The 21,456-nt window shown below is 39.6% G+C and overlaps 2 protein-coding genes across 3 annotated transcripts; one reads left to right on the top strand and one right to left on the bottom strand.

Annotated features, from left to right (window-relative positions):
• The first annotated feature begins 69 nt into the window (after positions 1-69).
• Positions 70-9,320, top strand: LOC117287936 (vacuolar protein sorting-associated protein 72 homolog). Of its 2 annotated transcripts, none has more exons than XM_033768571.1 (7): positions 70-153; positions 3,776-3,994; positions 4,807-4,956; positions 5,823-5,976; positions 6,679-6,873; positions 8,603-8,753; positions 8,971-9,320. In XM_033768571.1, exons 2-7 carry the CDS (start codon positions 3,878-3,880, stop codon positions 9,251-9,253), a joined length of 1,050 nt encoding a protein of 349 aa, XP_033624462.1. In that variant the 5' UTR covers positions 70-153; positions 3,776-3,877; the 3' UTR covers positions 9,254-9,320. The 2 variants fall into 2 exon arrangements, with proteins under 2 accessions (XP_033624462.1, XP_033624463.1); XM_033768572.1 differs by having other exon boundaries at positions 70-169.
• A 4,067-nt stretch (positions 9,321-13,387) lies between these two features.
• LOC117287934 (meiosis-specific nuclear structural protein 1-like) lies at positions 13,388-21,313 on the bottom strand. The gene is made up of 8 exons (XM_033768570.1): positions 21,120-21,313; positions 19,797-20,015; positions 18,963-19,193; positions 18,099-18,328; positions 17,411-17,627; positions 16,368-16,598; positions 15,279-15,539; positions 13,388-14,804 (listed from the first exon to the last, which is right to left on the bottom strand). Exons 1-8 carry the CDS (start codon positions 21,120-21,122, stop codon positions 14,700-14,702), a joined length of 1,497 nt encoding a protein of 498 aa, XP_033624461.1. The 5' UTR covers positions 21,123-21,313; the 3' UTR covers positions 13,388-14,699.
• Between the last annotated feature and the right edge of the window lie 143 nt (positions 21,314-21,456).

Here is a 21,456-nt window from a genome sequence, read left to right as displayed (position 1 = left end):
GGGAGTCGTTTTTCAACGCGCGCCCTCTGTTTGTGTTTGTTGTGCGCCCTCAATAGCCAGCAGCAGAGATTGCATTTCTGGATGAAAAAGTGTGGACCCCAATTTCCTTTTCATTCAAGTGAAAATGCATGCTGTTTTGCATGGTGTTTAGTAGTAAGTATTAAGCTTAGTAAGTATACACTTTGTACTTTTCCTTTCTTCTTAATAATAATAAAACTTTAATAGTGTTTCATGTTAACTTTTGACAATAACTGCTGGGATAGATTAAATTTGTGTAGCACACGAACGAACCATCATCATGGAGGCCGGAGGAGGTCTACCTCCATGAACGAACTCATCCTCATGAACTGACGAATCGTGTAATTTACACCGTCACGGTTCGTGTGTAAGGGTACGGTACCGGTTACCGCAGATAGCACTACACTTGGAATTGTTCAAATAGGTATCACAGATTTTGAGTAAAAAACAAGTGAATTTTGATTGAGTGTGAATTTTCTCAACTAGAACTACCGCTCTTTTACCGCTAATGCCGCGATGCCGATTGTCCCCCGACCGTGCGCAGATTTTTTTCCCAGGACAAACGTGTAGAATTATCTGCATGCACACGTTCGTCCTGGGAAGAAAAGATACCAAATCCGCGCTTCGTGTACAAACATATGGACACGCGTCTGGGAACTACGAAGAATAGTTCCCAGATGCGTGTCCGTATGCTTGTACACGAAGCGCAGATTGGGTATCTTTTCTTCCCAGGACGAACGTGTGCATGCAGATGGTTCTACACGTTTGTCCTGGGAAAAACATCTGCGCACGGTCGGGGGACAATCGGCATATCGGCATTAGCGGTAAAAGAGCGTTGGGTCATTCCATGTCAAATCAACCAGTGGTCCCCAGGTGACCCCCTCAGATTTTGATGAAACTTCATCAGAATGATTGGATGTGGCTCAAATGAACACATACAAAAAAGCTAAGTCATACTCCATGTCGTTTTCGAGATATGATCCTTTGAAATTTGGTCGAGGCGGCCATTTTGTGCGCGCGCGAGTCGCAAAATGTGTTTTTTGTGATAATTTCCGACTTTGAAAACATATAATATTCAAATTGCCACCACACCATGAAGGAGTTGAGTGCCAAAGCTGAAAATTGGTATATAAGTAGATATAATATATATGTTTAACTGGTATCAATTTCAAAAAATGTTTCAATTGATCGCGGGGTCAACCGGGGTCAAGACGGGCGGGGTCTTTTTGACCTTTTTCTGGCTGGAACCAACTTTGGGTCCATGCTATTTCTGAATGAATGCATTGGTGAGCTTATAATTGCTTATGGGTAAAGACATGCACCCATAGATAATAACTAGGGAATATAGGTTTCATTTGACCCCTCATGTGGGCACAGGGTGACCCCAATTATCACAAAAAACACTTTCGGCTGATTAAAGTGCCTACTTTAGGTGACCATAACTAGAAAATTAAAGGAGATACTCTTAAATTGAGTGCAGATTCATGAAATTTGGCAAGAAGTAAGATGGAATACCAAGTTTGAGCTCTCGACCTGGTACAATAACTAAATGATGAGCTTTCAAAGTTGGAAATTATCACAAAAATCACTTTTCGCGTCTTGCGCGAGCACAAAATGGCCGCCTTGACCAAATTTCAATGGGTCATATCTCGAAAACGACATGGAGTATGACTTAGCTTTTTTGTATGTGTTCATTTGAGCCACATCCAATCATTCTGATGAAGTTTCGTCAAAATCTTAGAGGGTCACCTGGGAACTTTTCTGAAAACTGGTTGATTTGACACGGAATGACCCCGTTAGTTGAGAAAATTCACACGCAAAATTTGAACAATTCCAAGTGTAGTGCTATCTGCAACTTCTGAAGCATTAGATCGGTAAGTTTCATGATGCAGAACGTTGCAGATGGTTTTTCAAGGAAGCGAAAGGTTTTGATATCAGTGGTGCTGGGGCCAAGGATACGGAGTGGATTGGACCGATTTATGGGGCTAGGTACCGGTCAACTCAGTCCCAAGCCAACTCGGTCTCAGTCAACTCGGTCCCAAGCCAACTCGGTCCCAGTCAACTCGGTCCCAAGTCAACTCGGTCCCAAGTCAACTCGCTCCCAAGTCAACTCGGTCCCAAGACAGGGAAGCTTTGCACTCAAGTTATTTGAACAATATTATATTCATTTTTTACTTTCGACCAAACATTAATTTCCTTAATAGTTTTAGTTTTTTACTTAGTAGTTTTTTGAAACTATTTATCATTCTTATAAGTTGGTTTGAATGATTTCTTCATAATTTAACCAAACATTAATTTCCTTTCTTAATTTTGTAATAATTATGTAATTCGTACTGTTTTTATATTATTTAATTTTAAAAGTAAGTTACTGGAAAAGAAATTAAAGAGGATTCAATATTAATGTTTGTCAATTAATGAATTGTTGAGAGCCATACAGAAAACAATACTCTGGTTGAAAGCAAAGAGACATTTGAAGACATTTTTTGTTGTTGAAATTTATTGGCCAACACAATCGGTAATTTTCAATCGGTAATTTTCAATGTTGAATACAGAAACAAATGGGTTTTGAAGGAATCGAATATTATACCCCGAACAACGGTGCACACTATCTATCCCGTTTCACGTACAAAGTCAAAGGACATATTTTTTTCCAATTCAAAGAAAACATACAATTACTTCCCGTCAACCATACGGACCGAGTTGACTTGGGACCGAGTTGACTTGGGACCGAGTTGACTTGGGACCGAGTTGACTTGGGACCGAGTTGACTTGGGACCGAGTTGACTGGGACCGAGTTGACTTGGGACCGAGTTGACTCATAAGCTTGTGTAATTCGTAACGGGAAACAATAGCGGACGAAACGGGAGATGATCACATGACGATAGTGGACGAAACCAAAATAGTTCTATCACTATCAGTATCTAGCATGTCTACACTAGGGTAGAAATAGGATTGGTAGCTAGGACTAAGGAGTAAGGTACTCCGGTTAAAGACCTATATCTATTTCGGTTTTGTCCGGCTATCATCTCCCGTAACATAGTCATCATAATACATAAAAAGGTGTATCCTGCGTAAAACGATGTCGATGATGGTTCAATGAATTTTGGAATCATAAATCTCTTTTTTTTTTTTTTTTTTTTTTATCTCACCAAAATTAGGCTCTATCCTATGTTATGTGTTCTTTGATATCTCACTGTCTGGGGGGGGGGGGGGGCAACCAGAGAATCCACTCCGCAATCTAAAAGAATTGTTAAAAATGATAAATTCTTAGCTTAATTTGGGAGTCCCCATCTACTGTACATGTATGTGTGTTACTGCTCGGCCAACAATTGTACCGCATAGTGTATTATGTGCTGCGCTTCGATTCGTATAAACTGATCGCTGACATCTTTGGTCAAGACTTAAACCTGCCATTTGAGGTGTTTGTAATGGTTGAGTTGACGGCGAGTTGACGGCACAAGTATGTTGACGGCGAGTTGACGGCAAGTAGTAGGACAGAGTTTTGGACTTTCAAGATCAAAAATATTTTTGATCTTAATTGCTTTCAGATGTACTCATTTCTCTAAAAAAGATTACATTTCAAGCAAAAATATTTCAAAGTTTCCCACCCTTTTATCAACTATCTTTATTACACAAAGTTTTGTGCAAATTGTGAACATTACTCATTTTATGCACACCCTTTAAACTCTGACATGTATGATGGAAATAGAGAAGAAGTATTAATGCCCTGCTGAATTATTTTGATTTTGTTGCCCAGGTCTGACAACAGCAAACTAAACATCTCAGTACCATTCTTCAACGAGGAGGTTGCTTGAACTCTAACCCTCAAGAAACCCAGCGAGAGGCCCCTGTTTTTATCATGGCTCTAGCTCTGACTAGAGACAAGAGATTCAATGCAGGCAATCGCATGTCACGTATGCTGCAAGAAGAAGAGCAAGATGACTTCTATAAGACGACTTACGGTGGATTTGAGGAGGTAAAACTGGAATTTTTATTATTGAAAATCCTGTAAATCCAGCGCTCTCACACTTAACAGTGGTCTGCTGGCCAAATGCACTTCGAAACACAGTAAAAAAAAAACACTTTGAAAACACCTGTCATAATACACTCCAAGTGGTCCTGCTGGCTAGTTCAGAGCATCCGTTGAGGAGAACGCTGTTTTGGACAAAAAAGCTTTGGCTTCACCTAAACCTGGATGGTGTTCAACTTATAATAATAATAATAATAATAATAATAATAACTGTATATATAACGCGCCTTTTGCCAAAGGATACAAAGCGCCAGGTATTATTACTGCAAGGAGTGGGGCAAATTTTGAGATATAAGACCTTATCCTTAAGCACCATGTAATGGTTACAAGGTGCTGTGACGCAATAATGCTGCCAATCCAGCCAGGAACACAGGGGCGAACCCCTTCTCTTTTCGATAAGTGCACTGTTTTTTTTTACATGAGTTTACACAACACATGGGACCAACGGCTTTACGTCCCATCCGAATGACGAAGCAATGGTTATGTGTCTTGCTTAAGAGCACAAGTGTCACGGCTGGGGAATCGAACCCACACTCTGCTGATCAGAAACACCAGAGTTTGAATTCGGTTTCTCAACCGCTCGGCCACGACACTGCCAGTACGTTACATTACATGTGCATGAACTTATTCATATCATTTTCTTATTGATGCTTTTGGATGTGGCATTAAAAGGAAAATCCATTGAAATTCTGATCTTTGATGAAAAGATAAACGCTTTATTCTTTTTTTTTGTAATCCACCTGTTCCTTTGTGTTTAGCATTCCGGTGATGATGAATATTCCAGTGAGGATAGTGATTCCGATGCGACAGACAGTGACATCAGCGTATCGGAGGATGATGAACTAATGAGTGACGATGAAGGCAAGGAGCCGAAAAGACAGCGAAGAACACTCACAAAAGCTTACAAGGTACAATTATAACCAGCCTTGTGCTTAAAAAGCTTTCTATAAATTACCCCATCGAGCTAATAAGCCGTTTTTAGATCTGAGTTTGTGGGTTCCTGCCATTGTTTGCCTATTATTCCCTCTTCTAAAGAATTACTCTGTGGGGTCCAAGTTCAACAAAGACAAACTTTGTAGTGTCCCATACATCAGTCGCACAAAGTCTTATGGCCACCGCTCGTTCTCATTTTCGTCACCCTCACTCTGGAACAACTTACCGCACAACATCAGACATGTCAGAACTGCTCCGAACATCTGCTGAAAACTTACCTGTTTACTCATTAATTTTTGTAAAGCGCTTCGGGACTGTTGTGTGAAGCGCTATGTAAGTGCCGTTCATTATTTTTATTATTATTACATTTTTCCATTGTGTAAAAGACCTCAACAAGGATCCCTCCAGTTATAAATAAACCATCCTGTATCTACATTATAGCCCAAAAGACGAGAAAGAGGCGAGTCTCCACTTGAGAGTTGGTTTGTTTGGGAATTCAACAATCTCCTACAAGTGATGTAAACACGAAGCTGGCAACAGCCAATCTCTCTCATACAAACACTGGTTTAGTCTGTAGTCTGTGATTATGAAATGCACATATCAAGAGATCGTGATTCAGTAACTAGACAACGATACTTATTAAATATTCTAGTTATTGTGAAATCAGCGATTAGCTTGTAGGATTCATTGCAAGTCTGGCGCAGTCTAACCAGGTGACCACGGTGACGCGTTGGAGTGACATACATGTATTTGTATACTTTAGCAGTCAGTTTTTTATGTGGCACCTCTATTCTAAGTGTAATAAACAAATGTCAAATTTCATTGTTCATTCTGTCTTCAGGAACCAGTCACCAAACCCGCTGCCAAGAAAACAACCCATCCGCCGCGGCAACCTGTCAAACCCAAAGAGAAAGAAAAAGCACCAAAGCAGCAGACAACAGCTTCAGCTGTAGCTGTGTCTAACGAACAGAGCAATATTCTTGATGATGGAAATTGTAAGGAGATTTAAAAAGTTACCCCTTTTTTTAAACCCTTTAGCATTCATGCACAAGTTGACATCATACATTTGTTGCACGCTGTGACGGGGTCCGTGGTGTTTTGTACACCCGAGGGGGGAAGCCGAGTGTGCCATTTTCCCCAGAGGGTGTACAAAACCCATGGACCCCAATGGGTTTTGTTATACTTTGGTAACATTAATATTCCTCTTCTCCAAGTTCTGTTGTAATCTTCAAACATTACTATGTTCATTGTTTAATAAGCAGATGAACAAGAATTAATTCCTTACTGTTCCCTCGAACCCGCGGATGTTTCGTACACAGCGCTGAAAATCAACCAACACTGGGAATGATCAAGGTGATGTACACCGGTGTACATCACTTTTCATGTTACCCGACCCCCGAGCCATGTAACATGCGTTTTTGTTGCATGTCACGTGATTGGTTCTCGACCAATCAAACTTCACAATTTGTACAGAGGTATTAACAATATACAATTGTTGCTGGCTGTGACAGGGCCCATGGCGTTTTGTACACCCGATGGGGAAAATGGCACCAGAGGCGAAGCCGAGTGCCCCGTTTTTACCCAAGGGTGTACAAAACCCATGGACCCCAAATCACAGCGTGCTACAATTGTTTTGTTACACCATGGTTGAATGATTATTCCTCTTCTCAAATCTTTTGTTCTATTTTGATTATCAGTGCGCAAATCGAGTCGCCGGTCCACCGTCATGAAGGGAACAGAGTTCCAGATACGGCTGAAGGAAAGGGAAGAGCGGGCGGAGATCAATCGCATATCGCTTGCTAATCGCAGCAGGCCTGAGGTTCGGAGATTGACACAAGAGGAGCTGCTGGATGAAGCCAGGGTGACTGAGGAGGAGAATCTTATATCGTTACGTGAGTCCTGCCTATTTCTTGCAGTTCTGGTCCATGTTGTTTCTGCATATACCCTGATGTCATCTCTCCATCTTCTTCTCTGTCTACATTTACTTCTTTTCCTTTTCCCTGTCCTTGGTTGCCAATCCATTATTATTGTTGCCCATCTGTACGGGCAGTGTGTCTGGCCCGTCTCAATTTAGCTTGTTTTATTGTCCTAGTGATGTCTCTCAATCATTTTAACAATAGTTGATTGCTTTGTTTCTTTTTAATGAATTTGTTTATGCATACTGATTAAAAAGATGCTTTCCTTTGTGCTATTTTTCTCAGTAATTGAGTTTTGGTTTGTTGTAAACTCATTGCTGTTTTTCTAGTGTGATTTTGCTTTTTTAAATATTTTAATTCTTTTATTGTAAACTTACTTGCAGTTCGGCTGATGCTGCGATTTGTGAATTTGTATAACAAACCATTAATGAGTGAATGAATGTCGCTCATTCAAAACCGTTGAAGGTTGGAGTAAATGTGTTGATCAAAAACTTTGTCACAGCACACCTACCGTGCTGATATAATTTTGTTATTTTGTGCAATGTCATATAATTATTTGTCCCTGTTGACTAATGTTGAGCTAGTCATAATTTCCTTCTTTCTTACATGTATTTTTATAAGTTTGTGTTGCCATTGCTTGTATCATGTGTACACCTTTATTTTGGAGCGTGTTCATCAACAAAATTAAAGATGGCTGATCATAATTAATTTGTTGCCATTTTTATTAAATGTTTTGTATATTTTGAAGCGTACTAAAAAAGATTTAACTTGCTGTAAATTCTCTTGTTATTTATCCCCAATTATGCTGTCTCATTAGATTGTGGTGTTACATGTATAGTTTATGACTGTGTTTTCATATTAGAAAACAAATAGATATAACTTTTTTTGTATTTTGAATCTTTCTAAAAATGATTGAATTTGCTGTTATTCTCTTGTTAATTATTACCTTTATACTGTCTCATTAGATTGTTGTGTTATATAGTTTATGACCAGGTGTTTATATTCGTAACAAAAAATATTATTTTGCTGCTCATAATTTTTGTTTCTCGTCAATAATTATACGAACTGATTAAAGGACATGTTGCTTTGGATCGGTCCAGTTGTTCCATGAAAAGCGTTCTTCAACAGTTTGTTATACAATCGGCATGGTTGGAAAGATGTTGACAAAGTAGAATACAATGATCTACACAAAATGTGCTTCGAAATTGCGTGGTTTTCTTTTTACCTCGTCTACTAACACGGTCGGCCATTCATGGGAGTCAAATTTTTGACTCCCATAAATGGGCGACCGTGTTAGTTCGTGACGTATAATGAAAACCATGCAATTTCGAGTGACACTTGTGTGGATAATTATATTCTACTTTTAAAACATCTTTCTAACCATATGCATTTAAAAAAAAAACGGTTTCAAACGCTTTTTATAGACCAACTTGTCCGATCCTAGGCAACGTTTTCCTGTAATGGCCTGACATTTTCATCTTAGCAGAGTCTTTCTTTAAGAAATATCTTTGCTAGGGTCGTTACGTCAGCGAATCAAATAATCAAATAGCTAATTTTATTTGTTATATGTAATGTACATTACTTAACAAATTAAGTTGTTCCACAAATGAAACAGCTATATGAAGTGGGGAGTCTGGTCTTTGACAATGAGCAATGTTGTTTATGCAGTTTATAAACACATTCATCTGTTCTTTTATGCTTGCAGAGAATTACCGCAAAATGGAAGCAGAAAAGAAGAAGAGCAAGTTTCACAAGCAAACTGTTAAGGGTCCGTTTATCCGATTTCACTCGATGCTAATGCCTGAGATTGTAAGGGATACGTTGAGACAAAGCAGAGACGACAGTACTTTAGTAAGGTAAGGTCTTAACCAGTTTGCTTTGGAGGACACAATAATGTGCAAAATGTCTTATGTCATGTATGTAGCACACATCAAAGGATCTGATAAACTGGCATTTGAGTTTCTGTGTGTGTTTTGCGATAGTATGTAATGTTTACAAAGTGTATGTGTTACAGTTACATCTGTTTTGTAAGTGGTTAATACTGATTTACATTTTGTTTGTCTTTTCCCACAGTACGGACATCCATCCACCACCGCCCACACAGCGTTGCTCCAGAAATTTCATCACCTTCAGCGAGGAGGCAATCTTCAAAAAGTACTTCCCTAAGAACAAGAATCGTCCGCCTTCGAAACAGCTGTGTCCTGTGACCAGACAACGTGCTATGTACCTGGACCCCATCACAAACATTCCCTACGCAAATAAACGGGCGTTTAAGGTCATACGTGAGGCTTACGAGAGTGAACTGGAATCCCAGGTGGAAAGTAAGAAGCGGAAGACTCAACCAAAAGCAAACTGACGGCAACTCGATGAGTTGGGGACGTTTAAAAGTTTGGCTAAATGCTTTCAAAGATATTTGACCCAGTCAAAAATATTCCCTTTGCAAATGTACTTGTACTTAACATGTACTTAGTCCTGTAACCTTGTTGAAAGTGTAGGGCAAGAGGGACATCACAGCTGACTTATTGACGATTGTGCGCCATCCAATGCGGTCCTCTGCTAATCTGTGCGATGTGCTGAATGTCAGGCCCTGTCCACTCCTGGGCCCAATTTCATGGCTCTGCTTACCGTAAGCACAGAATCGACACTTACGGAAGTAGGGAATTCTGTGCTTACGGCAAGCGTATTTCACGGGTTAGCGGCGAATTTTGGCTTCTGCGCGTGCGTACTTCACGTAACTAGGCATTCTACGCTTACAAGGCTAGCGCAGAAATTCGGCGCTTGCACGTAAGCGGGGAATCGTGATCGTAAGCGCAGAATTCGGCGGTAAGCAGAGCCATGAAATTGGGCCCTGGTTTTGGTCTTCTCATCGTTTCCTTTGTCTTCCTTTTAAAGGCAGTGGACACTATTGGTAATTGTCAAAGACTAGCCTTCACAGTTGGTGTATCTCAACATATATGCATAAAATAACAATCCGTGAAAACTTGAGTTCAATCGGTGATTGAACTTGTGATTGAAACACCCTTGTCACACGAAGTTGTGTGCGTTTAGATGGTTGATTTCGAGACCTCAAGTTCTAAATCTGAGGTCTCGAAATCAAATTCGTGGAAAATTACTTCTTTCTCGAAAACTACCACACTTCGGAGGGAGCTGTTTCTCACAATGTTTTATACCATCAACCTCTCCCTATTACTCGTCACCAAGAAAGGTTTTATGCTAATAATTATTTTGAGGAATTACCAATAGTGTCCACTGCCTGACCGGGTGATGTGACCATACCACCTCAGTTTCCTCTTCTTTACTGTTGCAAGCAGCTCCTCGTATGGTCCTATGGCTAGATGAATCCTATTGCAAATAGACGGGCGTTTAAGGTCAAACCCGAGGCCTACGAGAGTGAACTGGAGTCACAGGGGGACAGTGAGAAGCTGAAGGCTCAACCGAAAGCAAACTGATGATGACTCAACAATCTAGGGAGGTTTAGGAGCTTTGCTAAATGCTGGAAAAGATACTTCTAGAAGTTTCTCATCAAAGGATGCTTTTTTCCTGAACCCTTACATACATGAGTAGTCATACATGTATCATTGGAAGTCCGGGCCTGGATTTTGAAAAGTGTCAGCTTGTACTTGAGTCTTGGAACGTAATAAGAATTGGAACTTCAACCAAGAGGAGAACTAAAGGGCTGGCAGTTGGGTTGTTTTTGTTCTTCTTCCCCCCTTCTTTTTGACTAAATTAAGGAAGGTTTACATGTAAGTAAGGGTGCCCGTGTTAAGATTATCACAAGGAATCTTGTATTTGCTGAGAGGAAAATGTTATCAGCAGAGTTGGCCAAGTTTGTATTCATCCTAACAGTATCCAGGGTAGATTAAAGACAGGTTATTGAAATGTTCATCTAAATCGACCCTGTTTATAATGCAATTATATGGTTACAACACACCGTAGGGCCATAAAACTATGTTAAAGTTGAAGTTGTGACCAAAATAAAGTTTAGGAATTCTGCTTTGAACATGTACATGTATGCCTTGACTGCAGTCATTGTTTCTAAAATTTATGTTTGCAATTTCTGAAAAGATAACCGTTGCAGTGTAAACCTCAACTTGCATGGGATTTCTTTACAGTCAACCCTCGTTTTTATAGAGCACTTTTATTAAGAGGTTCTGCCTATAAAGAGTATGTTTTAAAGTCGCGAATCTAATTTCTGCTTTGTGTTCCTTTGTTTTGCCGTCCTGTAATAACAATGTTCCTTTTTTCAAAAAAGGTAAGTTGGTCAGTTGAACCGAGAGTACATGTATTTACAAGTACATGTGCAGTATACAGCAGCATTAAACTTCAATAAAATAAAGGGCATGTTCCGATCCCTTGCAGATGCGGAACGCACTTCTGCCATTTCCACAAATTTGGGGGTCGAGTTCTTTGTGTACCTTTTTCCTTCTTAATGGAGGACAGGATAGTGGCATGTGTAAATGCACTGCGCGTGCAAGAGGTCAATAGTGCACAAGTGAGTTTTTAGATCACTGTGGTACATACAAGTACAAGTACATGTATTTCTATTTTGAATACTTTTTAATTATTTAAACACACGGCTGTGTTTGCTTCAGGCATGTCAGGTGTTCTGTTGTACTGATGTGTACGTTTATTTCAAGAAATATTCTTGGTAAACTGGTGTGGGATTGTTTAACGTAACCATATTATGCAAATGGTCGAAACTCCGGACCAATCATGATGCAGATACAAAAAGCTTGCATCACAACACATTTATCCAATGAAATCATTGTGTCTGTAAGACTATATATACTGCCCCCCTGTCTTTATAGTCTTACACACCTATAGGTGTGTACTAACTGTCTAAACTACAGGGTGATATTCCAGTCAATAGACCGTATTGAATATGACGTTACCATGCCCATACCATGGCGTCTGTGAGCGTGCGTGTGCCATAAAAATCAAACCAGGAACGCTGTGTGCATCATTGATGTACGCGTTTAGACGCGCATACCTGCAGTACCTGTACATTATATCAAAATCTTTAGTCATTCTGTCAGGAATTGAAGTTTATGTGTATGCTATGCCTGATAGGTCTATGTGGCAAAGGCTGATCCTCCCCCAAAATGTCATTAGTATAAAAAAATTCTCTCTACAGAAGTACATGTATACCCCAACCCCTACCCCCCTTAAAGAATTAATAAGATTACCAGAACACAATCAAGACAAACTCAGGGGGAGACACCATTCCACATGTCTTATCTTCACAGAAGGGAAATAACCAGACAGTAGAATCATTTATAACTGTACTGAATTATGTTCTTTTACCTTTATTTACTATCAGCAAAATATTTACAAATGAACACTTTTTGTGCTTTAAAGGAAGAACTGAGGAAATATTGTACACATGTATTGAGGTTTTAATATTTATGTACAATGCTGTTGCTATGGATGGATTTCTCGTTTGCACCTTTTGTTGTTAATGTCCACTTTGAAACTTATGAGGCACCAATGCCAAGACCAGGGCCCAATTTCATGGCTCTGCTTACCGCCGAATTCTATGCTTATGATCACGATTCCCCGCTTACGTGCAAGCGCCGAATTTCTGCGCTAGCCTTGTAAGCGTAGAATGCTTAGTAACGTGGAGTACGCGCACGCGCAGGAGCTAAAATTCGCAGCTAACCTGTGAAATACGCTTGCCGTAAGCACAGATTTCCCTGATTCCGTAAGCGCCGATGCTGTGCTTACGATAAGCAGAGCCATGAAATTGGGCCCAGTGAAACAGAGTCAGTATACACATGATCACTTCCAAGGCTGGAAGCAAAACATTATTCCCTTGATACAAATCCTTTTCAATCTTGAAGTTACAGAAAGTACGTTATTGTTTCTATAACCCTTGAACTTCACAAAAGCTAACCGGGTACCAACCATTAATAGCAGTGGACCATCTAAACGCATACAACTTCGTGTGACATGGGTGTTTTATTCTTTCATTATTATCTTCCAAATTCGATGACCAATTGAGCTCAAATTTTCACTGGTTTGTTACTTTTTGCATATGTTGAGATGCACCAACTGTGAAGGCTAGGCTTTGACACCAATAGTGTCTACTGCCTTTAATATAATCAAATCAAAGTACACTTGCACAGACATATCAGTTAATATACATTATAAATTCTAAAGAATACAGATTATACCACATTAATACAAAATACGTCAAAATAAATACATGTACTCAACAATATCTGATGAAAAATAACTCTCTTAACATCCTTGATTAAACTTTTTTTTTTATACAGAGGCACATTGTGAATTTAGTATTCGAAAATGCCCATGTTTATTTTAGGAAGTCTTTGTGGAAGTGTCGTGGCGGAGCGGTTTAGAGCACCGAATTATAACACGTTTCTGATCAGCAGAGTGTGGGTTCGAATCCCAAGCCGTGACACTCGTGTCCTTAATAAGCAAGACACTTAACCATTGCTTCGTCCTTCGGATGGGAAGTAAAGCTTGGTCCCATGTTTTGTTTAACACTTGAAAAGAACCCAGTGCACTTATCAAAAAGAGAAGGGGTTCGCCCCAGTGTTCCCGACTGTGGCTGCTAAAATGCGCCGTAGTACCTTGTAAACCATTAGAAGGTGCTCCGTAATTTGGTCTCACAATTCATAACTTTCAAGAACCTCTCTCTCTGTATAAATGTACATGTAATACACATGTACATGTACTAAACGCCAGAACCTTGTTGGTAGAACTGTGTGCTGTTTAAGACCTCGATATTATTATTATTATTATCAGTATTATTGGTATAAAGGTGAACATTAAGAACGGTTTGAAATAGCTTATAAAGACAAAACTGGAGCTACGAATGTGCACTCATAGCTATACCTGTGTTGGCCCACACAAACTTATGGATTCGGTCTGTCATATCTGTGGGGTCATGCTGTTGTGGTTCTGTTATTCCCTTTTCTAAATAATCCATTGTTCCATTGTTTCAAAGGCCCCCAAAAGGCACTTCCATAAGCTCACTAGCTTACACAGGCACTTCTACGTAACGCAATCCATACCATATACAATACTCAGTGTACATGTGTGTAAAATCTGGTAGTACATGTACATGTACAAACAATTATTGAGAGTCGAATGCAATCTGACCTGTCTTGAAACGGAGCCCTAGAATTTCACAGGAATTGAAAACTTAGGCCTCCAACAGAAAAGTTTTACAGATTTTCGAACATCATTATTTCTCTCTTAAAGGAGAATTTATAAATGGGAAGAAAAGAGAACTGACTCGGTCTTAAACAGTTTAAAACATTACAGGGTCATGGTTATGCAAATTGGCTCAGTTCTTTATCTCATGGAACGTGACCCTGCCATCGGCTGTATAAGACCATTCAGCGGGACTCTTTTATTCCCATAGTCAGATAGTACAGCAAAATTTAAATACATTTGAATTCTTTATAGTTTAGTTCAATTTTAATACCATGTACTTTTGAAGAAAAGGTCAGTTCACTCAATAGACCCCTTGCATATGAACTCGCAAGCCCAAAACAGTGCCCCCACTGGGGTTAATTTGTCAATGGCTGAGAGTTGTGCGCTGTGCCTACATGCGCGCATGTTTTCCACTGCTTGACCTCATCGGCGGTGACCAATACATGGGATCTATTGCAATATTTGTTTTTGCCTACCTAATGTATCACCCCTATTTGCCCTTAACACTTTTCACCCTAATTGTTTGCTTACCTTCCCCCATTAATAATATAAATGCCAACATGACATAATTTTGTGAAATATTCTTGTAAGTTATTTTTTTGAAAGCCATTATTTTGGTTTTATTCCCATCCTTCGTCTGAGAAGAAGTCACGTTGTCGCTCGGTGTATTTTCTCTTGAACTCATCGTCAAATAGCTCCAAGTCTTTTTCATCCCTGATGACGCCCTGTGAACCAAAAACATCCAGAAGAAATACAAGAGTTAGAGAGATTCATTTTCATTAATGGGTTAATGTGTTTTGCTTTTTAGGTGATCGCCGTAAAACACCAAACACTGTGGGAGAGAATTATTCCAGGGAAAACCCACAGTCGGGTAGGGACTGAAAACCCAAACATTGAGCCACGGCGTGATTCAAACGGGGGTCCTAGAGATGGAAAATCGAGGAAAGATACCACTATGCCAATCCGACCACTCAATTCTAGTCTAGTTGCCCTCATGTCATCATCTGTTTTTGTACTTACAGTAGCTATTCTGTATGTTTCTTGGGCTAGGCCAATACTTCTCCATCTTATCTCACTTATTTCTTCAAGCCACAAGGGCAACATGTGTTATTGAAAACCTTTTCCACTGCAACAACTCTTAAACTAACACGTTCTTGCAAAGCTGCAAAAGTACAGAATTTCTTCTTCTTTCCACTCACCTTGGGGAGGTATCCGAGCAGCTTGGAGGCATGCTCCTTGAGTAGTCTCTGTCTCTCCTCTTCGATGATCTGCTGTCTCAATCTCTCCATCATCTCCTCCTCCTTGCGTATGTCCAGGTCGCGCTGTTTGTCGGCGGCGAACTGGGCACGTCGGTCATCAATCAATGCCTCTACCGCCCTCTTGTGTTCAAGCTGCTTCATGCGGCGCTTCTGGGCGTTCATTTGCTCGATGCGGTCATCCTCGGCAAACTTTGCAAGCATCTTTAAAAAAAAAAAAAAAATAGAAAAGCGATTGTTATTTTAGATTTTTAAAAGGTTCAAAATAGTAGATTTTATTTCATTACCAGTGGAATTTACACCTTTTCTTTTTGTCTCTATATCTGTACCCTCACATCTAGAGTGATAATGTTCTAATCATATATAGGAAGGAATGATGAAACAAATTGTTTTGATTTATGTTTAAGATACACAAAACAGCATAATTACAAAACAGCTGTTACAGAATGCTCTTAACATGGCTATTACATTTCATGTATTTTGTGTTCTCTTTTAAAGGCCACTACAAGCATTGGCGTTTTTTAGGAATGTGCCATTACACTATTGTCTCTGCATTATGTAATGCAGGGGTGAGAGTCATTGCTGACGAAAAAGTCTTACAACTAGGATTCAAACTTTAGGAGGTATTATGAAATGATGGCATTACCACCTTCAAGAAATACATCAAAGAGCAGCAGCCACTTTGACGAAACGCTAGGATCAATTCATCTCGAGTTAGGATGAGTAACCCCTCCTAACTTAGGAGGGGTTCAATGCGTCCAACATTATGTCTTTGGATACAGACTTTTACTTGTCCTAAGTCCTAAGATTAATCATAAGTTAGGAAGAGTTTGGTGAAATCGACGGCAGGACTTTTTTATAAATGGACAAATTGTGGCTATTTTTCTTCACCAGGCTGACTTCAGATAATCCGGTTCCAGATAAAAATCTGAAAAGGTTGTTATCCCTAGCTATGTATTGTTACTATGGAAACATAGCTTCCTCTCAAGCTTAACATTTTCCAGTCCCATCTTAAAAAATAAGGAAACTGACCTGTTTCTTGAACTCTTCTTCCTCTTGTTCCTCTGCCTGTCTCCTAAGCTCTTTCAGCATCAGCTGCTCCCGGTACGTCTGCTGAAGGTCCAGACGCTGTCGCAGCTCCTTCTCCATCTTGGCGTGTTCTTTCTGTCTCTCTGCTTCCTCTTGCTCCTCCAGGTATAGCTCTTGTCTTACCCGGGTCATCTCCTCTTCCTGGGCACGCTTGTGAGCGATGTCTTCGCTCAACTATTGGGAGAAACAAAGTTGCGCAAAGTTTTATAAAAAGTTCTTGCTACTAATATTATTATCATTACAATAATTGGTTGATTTAAAACACTCCTTGCAGCACATAAAAACAAGTACCCTGCTATTTACCAAACTGTACATGCTACTCAAAGAGAACAGATTTTTATCTGCACAAAAAACATGCGCCAACTCTGGGGTCTTTTGGTGTAAAGAGAGATAAATTAAAACTCATACAAATCCTTGGTGATGGTGCCTGAACCTTCGACTTCAGTGACCTTCTTAGTCTATGAAAGAACCATGGAAAACATGAAGAGTGGTCCGAGTGATCAAGCACCCTAAACCCAAGCCTTGCAAAAACGTTTTTAATTGCCATCAACTTTAAGAGTGATTACCAATCATATACCTTCCCTTTTAAGGCAGTGGACACTACTGGTAATTGTCAAAGACTAGCCTCCACAGTTAAGGTATCTCAACATATGCATAAAATAACAAACCTGTGAAAATTTGAGCTCAATCGGTCATCTAACTTGCGAGATAATAATGAAAGAAAAAAACACCCATGTCACACGAAGTTGTGTGTTTAGATGGTTGATTTCGAGACCTCAATTTCTAAATCTGAGGTTTTAGATCAAACTCGTGGAAAATTACTTCTTTTCTCGAAAACTATGGCACTTCAGAGGGAGCCGTTTTTCACAATGTTTTATACCATCAACCTCTCCCCATTACTTGTCACCAAGAAAGGTTTTATGCTTATAATTATTTTGAGTAATTACCAATAGTGTCCACTGCCTTTAAACAAGACTTGTACTTACATTCTTCTGGACAGCGGCCATTGCCTCTTCCTGCGCTCTCTTATTCTCCATCCTCTCTTCCTCTCTGACTTGCTGCATCGATGCAAACTTCAAGATCTGCATGTTCTCCTCTTCAAGACGGTCCTTCTCCTTCTTCTTCCAATCTTCTCTTGCCAGCTTGAATTCGTCGATGTAGCGCTTGGTGGCGTGCTGCTTCATTAGGTAGATCTCACGCTCTCTGTCAGATAAAAATAAAAATAATACTAATAATGTCTTCTTACAATGCGCTCATATCACTTGGTGACGCTCAGTGACTATTGAGATGAGACATTCTTCTTTTACATAGCAGTGCTCATGTGAAGTTTTACAAAGTGCTGTGGCACAATATGCAGCCGATCAAACCAAGTACACCGAGGCGAACCCTTTCTCTTATCAATATGTGCACTGGGTCTTTTTTAGTTGCGTTCTTGTTACTGGTTACACAACGCATGGGATCAATGGCTTTATATTACGTCCGACAACGAAGCATCATGTATAAGTGTCTTGCTTAAGGACACAGGTGTCATGACTGGGGCTTGAACCCACACTCTGCTGATCAGAAACACCAGAGTTTGAATGTTGTGCTCTTAACCGCTATTCCATGACATTCATTATTTATCTGTATGCTATGAATGTATGAATGGAAATAAAACAAACAAACAAAACAAACCTCTCATCCTCCTCGTGGATCTTGCGGACGATCTCGTCGATCATGAGTTTCTCCTTGAGGAACTCCTCGTAGTCCTCCTGTCTCTTTTTCTCCTGCTCCTCAAGCTGCTTCTCCAGCTCTTGGTGGTAGCGGACCTTCTCGTGGTACTGCTCCTCCGTCTTGCGGCGTTCCTCCTCCTCAGCGCGTTGGGACTCCTGCTTCATCATCTGTGAAATCTCGGCATCCCTTGCCTGTCAAAGGAAACAAAATAATGTAAATAGAGTTGTAGATAATCTATCTATCTATCTATCTAAAGTACAACCTCTTTATTAAAACTTTAAATTGAACACTTCCACGTCCATGTTGGCGAGCCAATGAACTGGCCTACAGAGGAAGTGTTTTACATAAGGAGCAACCCGGAGCAACTTTCGTGCGTCTTCACCTTTGTTCAGTCAGCCCAATGGCTGACAAGTATTATTCATCATGACATTCCATTGTGTAGCACGCACAGGCAAACACACTCAACCTTTCTTTTCACATGTTTCATGTGTTCAAAAAGGGACAGAGAAGGTACTGGGATTCTGACTTGTAATGTCCCTTTTCCTGTGATTTAATGTGTAATCCAGACTATTCCGGACTTCTTATACACATATTATGTACATGTGGCATTCAAGAATGGACAGACTGCCTTCATTGTTATCATTGTATTCGCCTCAATTGGAGTTGGAACGTTCCAAGATTCCAGCATCCCATGGTAGTATCTCAACCAGGACTTAAAGACTAAGGTTCTGTATCTTACAGTAAGTGCAAACTCATATTTCTCACCAACACAAAACCTTTCCATTATGAGCACCTTTGTTGCCTTTCCTTTGCCAAATTGCTTACCGTTTTCTCGTACTTGACGGCCTCCTTCTCTGCGATCTGTGCAGCTCGTTCACGGTTCATGTACCCAGCCTTTAGTTTGGCTTCAAGCTCTCGGATCTCAACGCAGTTCTCTCTGATCTGTTGACGCATCTGGCGATCTCGCTGCTCCTCCAGTTTGAATGATTCCATCGCCCTGGCTAGGCGCTCCTCTTGTTCCATCTGAGCCTCCTTCTGCATTCTCATCTCCTGGGTCTGGATCAAAATGAAAAATATTAATAACAATTGGTTATTTAAATCATCCACAGATTATTCAAACTGAAAGTTCACAAGGGGTTTTCAGCACACAGGTCAGGAATCACACTGAGGAACGGACGCCATGGCCTCTGTTGCCCCATGTCTTGGCCTTGGGTAACCCTTCATCTTTGGAAAACTTTTGAAGGTGTACCAAGGTCAAGACCAATGAAGCAGAGGCCATGGTCTCCAATTAATTTCAAGGCCTGAAATTTTCACCCAGCTATACAAGATGAACAAAGTTTATCAGACATTAAAGTGACATTTTTCCAGTTTGTTTGCGTTAATACCAAGATTGACTATACTAAAAAGGGGAAGTTTGTTATTGAACAATTAACTAGTTTATAACAAACTGGTGATTTTGTGGGCTCAGCTTCAGAGGGTTACTGCAGGGTTAAGCCCGGCCCAGTACAGTCTTACTTCACAAGAAAGTGATGCCAAATATTGGTGCAGCAAAAGTCTGTACATGTCTGTGCTGCTTTTCCAATTGTGATGCAAGAAACTTTGCTTCAAATTTGCTTTCGGTAAAGTATCAACTGAGCTTCTTCAACTTCAGCATTATACCTTAGTAGTTAAATGCAACATTTCCATCTCTTTCTGTTGTTTCTGATGTTCACGAATGTATCTCTTTGTTTCGACTCGATCTTCGCTGGCCATATTTGCCTCAAAGAGTTTCTCCTTGTGTAGTCGTTTGACATGATCTTCACGGAGGTCTTCTTTGCGCCTGTTCTCTATCATCTGTCGCTCCTGCTGAGCATGGGTCAGGTTACGTCGTACCATAGCCTGTTAATAAAAAGAGTTGGCACAATTTGATTAGTTGAAACTAGTTAAACTTTAAACAAGTAATTCAGCTAAAACTAAATAAAAACTAAAAGAACACAAATAGCCTATGACCAAAGGGAAAAGAGGCGGGAAAGTCCCTGGGAAGAGATTGTTCAACTTTAATTAAGATAATAGATTATTTTTTATTTTTGTACGTGTAGTCTTTTAGTTTTCTTCATCTATTCTCGGAATAGGGTCTTGTTTTTGTAGTTTGTACATACATAGTAGACCTACGGTATGGTGCATTATTATAATAAATGTATCATTATTATTATTATATTATTATTATTATTGTTGATTATCTGAATAATGATTATTATTATATATTCTCTTTTTTCTTCTGTTTTTTTACTCAAAATTGTATGACCAGTCTTGTACATGTATGTCATGTGGAAAACAGACTTTACAAAACTTTATTAAGTTTATTTATTATAATATGACCAGATGACAGTTTAATAAATTAATTTATTTATAGGCAAACCATGATCATTTGATTTCTTTTGACTGGACTTCTGTAGACCCAGTAACTCTGTCTGGGGGGGCTGTACTCCTTTTTTCGAATTTTGACATTATCGGTCGTACCTAGCATGACAGAAAATGTAAACATTTCGAAAAAGGAATACAGCGCCCCAGTTACTTGGTCTAGCCATTGGGGGTCTAGCCTAGGACTTCCCCTGGCATGCCTGGGCAATGTAACTAACCATGGAGGTAGAGACTAACTAGTACTCCTAGTAGTAGTAGTAACTACAAAAACTACATGTTGTATATACTAAACTATAAATTTATATTATAATATATTATTATTAAGGGTATGTAGTAACTGACATTTTATTGCTGCTGGAGAAGTTTAAAATACAACATTCAAAAGAGTAATAATTATTTATGAATGTAGGAAAATCACCTCATGGTAAAAAAAAAAGGCAAAAGCAAAGTCTAAAATTGAGAAATGAACACAGATGATGAGTAACATCCTACACTACAGTCTGAGTCTACACTTCTTAGTAATCTTAGGCGTAATTATATTTAAAAATTCATCGATCATGTTCATAAATTAATTGCACTTACCATGGCTGTCAATTTAGTTATTAAATACTACTCAGAAATGTGTACGTTTTCTCTTCGACAAAGGGTTGAGGGTTGAACCGGTTAACCTCAGATTGCAATTTAACTTCAGTCACTTTAGAATGAAAAACTCATTTACAATGGCCGACACACAAAAACCATTCGAAAAGGCATAAGGCGGTTTTGCATACGTTGTTATGAAAGTAACCAAGAGAACACCAAAGTCACGCAAAATCTCGCGAGAAAAAAATAAACCTTGTTATCTAGGAGTAATGGAATTTACAAATATCTTTAACATTAAACCAGTATTTAATCCTTTTATACCCTTCATAAAAACCAA

This window comes from Asterias rubens, chromosome 3, assembly GCF_902459465.1.
Source record: "Asterias rubens chromosome 3, eAstRub1.3, whole genome shotgun sequence".
Classification (NCBI taxonomy): Eukaryota; Metazoa; Echinodermata; class Asteroidea; order Forcipulatida; family Asteriidae; genus Asterias; species Asterias rubens.
Note: the sequence above shows the minus strand (reverse complement) of the source record. Positions and strands in the feature narration are given on the sequence as shown.